This window comes from Pinus tabuliformis, chromosome Q, assembly GCF_031772625.1.
Source record: "Pinus tabuliformis cultivar Carrire ecotype Pingquan chromosome Q, CPIR1, whole genome shotgun sequence".
In the NCBI taxonomy this organism is placed as follows: domain Eukaryota; kingdom Viridiplantae; phylum Streptophyta; class Pinopsida; order Pinales; family Pinaceae; genus Pinus; species Pinus tabuliformis.
The window spans coordinates 1,001,642,695-1,001,647,565 of NC_142296.1; the positions used below are offsets into that span (position 1 = coordinate 1,001,642,695).

A 4,871-nucleotide genomic window follows, 5' to 3' on the forward strand; every position below is an offset into this window, starting at 1 on the left:
TATGTGGTGTGCCAAAAGGATTGCCCTTTGGAAGCAGGTACAAGTACTCAACTTGTATGGGGATTCAAAAGTCTTTGTGACTAGTTCAATGGAAGAGTTGACTTAAGGGTCCTTCATTTAGAATTGTGGCAAAGGAAAATCCACCAACTACATGAGCAATATGATGATGTGCAAGATATTCATACATTCAATAGGGAAAATAATACCATGGTGGGTATGTTTCCATCTTAGAGGTGTCATATAGCAATGTGTTGTTTGTTTTGTCCTTTAATTTGTTTGATACTATTCAAATAGAATTAAGTTTCAAGATATGTTTAAGGTTTAAAATATATTGAGATTTATTATCCAATTTTTAAAGTTATCAAGTAAATTGCTATGCAACCAAGAGATTGTACTTTTTGATTTCCCAAAAATATTAAAAGTAGGTATTTTTTTTAAATAAAACATTTTAATAATATATTATGATAGGATGTTATTTTTGAATATTTTAATTATATATATATATATATTTGGGGTGGGATGGGTTGTGTGCTGGTGTAATGGTTAAAAGCATGTGTTTCCTCCCAAGGTGGGTCCCTTGTCCCACAAACAAGAGAGTCTCATACACCAATTTGGGCTAAGGTGTGTCCCTTGTCCCACAAACAAGAGAGTGTCATACAACAATTTGGGCTAAGGTGTGCCCCTTTTACCACAAACAAGGGAGTCTCATACGCCAATTTGGGTTAAGGTGCGTCCCTTGTCCCACAAACAAGGAAGTCTCATACACCAATTTCAGCGAAAATGGGTCCCTTGTCCCACAAACAAAAAAATGTCATACATCAATTTTAGATAATAATAATATTTTAAGAATATGCCGAGCTTCCTCTTATTTTCCTATTTTTTAAAACTTTGACCCATTACAATAATGTTAAAATTATTGAACAAAGTTCGCGATTGTGAATGACTTGGTAGGTAAACGCATTCAATCTGAAACTTGACAAACTCAAACAAAGTTCCACCCTGTTCTATCTTAAACGAAGAATTTTTACAGTTAAAATTGAAAACAATATAAGAAATTTGTACATACATTAGATAATTTGCATACCCGGACATTTCGTCAATGCTAAATGTTAGAAAAGTCCCGGTCTTCCCTGAAACAGTGAATAATTACAATTAACCAAAAAATCGATGAGAATGACCTCAATCTCTTAATCCAGTCTGAACAGTGAATACAACAGGTTTATTCTCTTAGTAATTGTAAAATATTTTATGAATTAAATGCCTGATTTATCTATTTTCACGACACCAATTTTATTTACAATCAACCGTAAAGGTTACCTGCCTACCTAGATTTCACAATTTGATTTATTCAAACTCAACCTTGAAGGCTACATGCCTACCTGGTTTCCAATTTAGTAATGGTAACATTTACCTAGCTTCCAATTCAGTAATGGTGACATCATTTATAGAAGGAACCAAAGGTGAAGAGGTAGAAGCCACAGAAGATGCCATCTGAATCTCACTAACAGAGCTACCGTCTGTGGATCCTGCCAGGTTACTCTCGCTACCTTTCACAAACGCTGGCTGTGCTGCACTTGTTAATGTTACAGAAGCACTGGTGATCATCGGTATAACCTTAGACATAGCCGGACGGATGACTGGATCAGCCTGTGTGCACAGAAGGGCAACGTGAATGCATCGTAATGCTTCCTCCTGCCTGCATGTTTCGGTTACTGTTGAATCAATCATATTCAAAAGATGCCCTTTCTTGTATAATCTCCATGCCTGCATCACAGGTCCCTTATCATATTTATCATGATTTCCCCAATCAACTGTTGCTCACACGAAAATAAAAATATACAAATTGAAATCTTACCCATTCTAACAGGCTTTTCGTTTCTTGGGGAAATTTGAGATCACTGCATTTTCTTCCACTCACAATCTCAAGGACTAACACTCCAAAACTATAGACATCAGCTTTCACTGATAATCGACCCCGCATTGCATACTCTGGCGCCATATAACCGCTACATACTCCAATGACAAATTCTTCAAATAAGTCTGGTGTTTGTGGCTAAATCACATTATTGCAGAAATGCTTAACTGCTAATAAATTGCATAAGGGAAGGGTAGAGGGAAATGTTCTTACCATGTTCCTGCGGCTCTTGTTTGGATATGAGTCACGTCTTCAGGAAAGAGTCTTGCTAGCCCAAAGTCTGCTATCTTGGAATTCAATTCTTCATCCAGCAAAATGTTGTTTGCTTTAATGTCTCTGTGAATGATTCGCAACCGTGAATCCTGGTGAAGATAAAGAAGACCACGAGCTATTCCCATTATGATGTTATAGCGTTTATGCCAATCAAGATGTCTCTTCTTCTCTGGATCTGTAATTGTATTCAAGCATACCAAATTTGAAAACTGTTAAATAATCAATCTCATTAAATTTATGAAAGATTTATCATCTTTCTCTCAACCCAAAAAAAAATCCCAAAATGACCTACCAAACAGAAATTTGTCAAGACTCTTGTTGGGCAAATACTCGTAGACAAGCAATCTTTCTGGCCCCTCAGCACAACATCCAATCAGCTTTACCAGATTTCGGTGTTGAACATTGGCCACAAGCTTCACTTCATTCATAAATTCTCGTTTCCCCTGTCCGGATTTTATAGACAACTTCTTCACTGCTATTTCTTTTCCGTCTCTGGTTATTCCCTGAAAGAATTAGCTCCGTCAAGAACCCTTGGAAAAAACTCTCTTCGTCTTCAGCAAGTCATGCAATTCCATCTGTTAAAAATTCACAGTAACTCCATAAATACCTTGTATACAGGGCCAAACCCTCCCTCTCCAAGCTTCTTGTTTTCATGAAAATTATCCGTTGCTTCTATGAGAGCTTCTAAGGTGAAGACAATTTGATCTCGATTCTGTAGCGTCCATTCTGGATCATTCTCACGTGTTTCTGTGGAAACCAAAACATAAGTGTATAAGAATCTAATTTTTATTTCATTACATAACCCAAGTTTGGTCCTGCGAAACAGAGCTAAAACTGCAGATTCTACCTTCATTCGGAGCACGGGTTACCCGCCTGCATGAAATGGCAGATTTCAGTTTGCTCCTAATGGCAAACAAACCAACTATTAACGCTACAACGACGCCTCCTCCCACAATTCCCAATACTATGGGTAATGTTTTTGAAGAGGAACTTTCTGTAGAGCAGAGCATGTAATGTATTGTTATAGGCAGAAATTGAAATTATAATAAAACTGTATAACCCCCAAAAGGGGCAAACCATAAAACTAAATGCAGCAGAGTGATTACGTGATGAGGTGGGTGAAGCTCCATTTGCCAGAGGAGTCTGTGCAGGTACAGTGGGAGAGTTTCCGCCAGAGAAGGCAGAGAATGGAGGTGGAGGAGGACTAGTACGAGTCCCTCCAAGACCAGTGTAAAAAAATGGGTATATTTCATATCGGACCGTGCAGCTCCCAAACAGTGCTTGAGCTCCTTGCTTCATAGAACAACATTGATAGATTCTATCTGTTGCTAATTGCAAACAGGATTTGCAGTCCGTGATAGACAGATCTCTCCAACACTGAACTAGACCATAAACGGTGCCAATAGAAGAATATGCAGCTGATCCTACAGCGAAGCCCTTATTTGCAGAATTGTAAGCCTTATTAGACAGGTTGGAAAGTAGATTTAAAGTAGTTCTCCTAAAAGCATTTAGATTAGCAGTACCAATATCGTTTACGTGCTCCAGTAAAGTCCCATTGGTGTCTAGCTTTGAAAAGAAGCTAAACTTCTCGTATCGCATAAAACAATTATCAAGCCATATTCGACCGCCTATGCTGTTTCCGCAAAGTTGTGGAACGCTTTTGTTTGCTTCCTGTGAACAAAGTGAGCATTCTTGTTGGGGTATGTTACCTGTGCACTGGAGGAGGCCATAGATTCTGTTGGGACTTTGTCCATAGGATGAAGTATTGAACCCTGTTTGAGGTGTGTTCTTCACTAGATCACCCAGTACCTTATTCAAATTACTGGAATATGTACTTCCATCAGCGTAAGTAGAAGCATTATTGCATTTATATGACCGCAACTCTGATATAACCGAAGGAAAACTGGTAATGAATAATAAGCATATGAAATGAAAGAGAATAGTTGCTTCTTTGCTGGAATTGCCAAAGTACAAAAATATATACTTATTGAAGTTTTGCATGATGTTCGGATTGGTAGGCTCTGTGAAGGATTCTGATGAATATGGGATACAGGCCGCTATAAAATTGGTGGAATTAGATCATTGAGACCCAAGAATCAAGGTTCTGGATTGGATGGGGAAGGGTTTTGCATAATCATCAACAATGATCTGAAAACTTGAAACAAATAGGCGTCATTCGAGAAATCCTCCCTAGTACCCACTATTTCTTGAATCGTGCAGTTGGGTGTAAGAAAGTAATGTAGACCAGACTTCACAAAGTCCACAAAATAGTGCAGTGGACTACTCATAGATCGAAGAAATCCAGGTTCACACTGCCAGCATTCTCACCGCCGGGGTCAATGGATGCGGCCTCTATGTGGGCATACACAGTCGCAGGGATAGCTTGACCATCTTTATCTCCATCTCCATCCGTGATGCACTAAGTTATCTTTATTTCTATCCATCTGTGGGTCATAGTGTCATCTCCATTTTATGCATGGAAACAAGAATATTGTCCGTTGAATGAAATAAATATCCAGTAAATAAAACAAAACAAAAAATTAACTTAATATAATACATAAATAGAATAAAACAAACACTAAGCTATTGATTAGCTTTTATATGTATAAACAGAGATAACCAAAATTCATCTATTTTAATTTAAATAATTTCAGTGTAACTTTTTGGATTTCTTTTCCACTTG

At 37.8% G+C, this 4,871-nt stretch overlaps 1 protein-coding gene across 1 annotated transcript; it reads right to left on the bottom strand.

The window, feature by feature from the left end:
* Positions 1-1,058: 1,058 nt before the first annotated feature.
* Positions 1,059-4,606, bottom strand: LOC149222871 (cysteine-rich receptor-like protein kinase 15). Its single transcript, XM_089385653.1, has 7 exons — positions 3,295-4,606; positions 3,036-3,182; positions 2,796-2,935; positions 2,481-2,691; positions 2,129-2,363; positions 1,856-2,006; positions 1,059-1,764 (listed from the first exon to the last, which is right to left on the bottom strand). The coding sequence occupies exons 1-7, from the start codon at positions 4,187-4,189 to the stop codon at positions 1,408-1,410; spliced, it is 2,136 nt and encodes a 711-aa protein (XP_089241779.1). The 5' UTR covers positions 4,190-4,606; the 3' UTR covers positions 1,059-1,407.
* Positions 4,607-4,871: the final 265 nt, after the last annotated feature.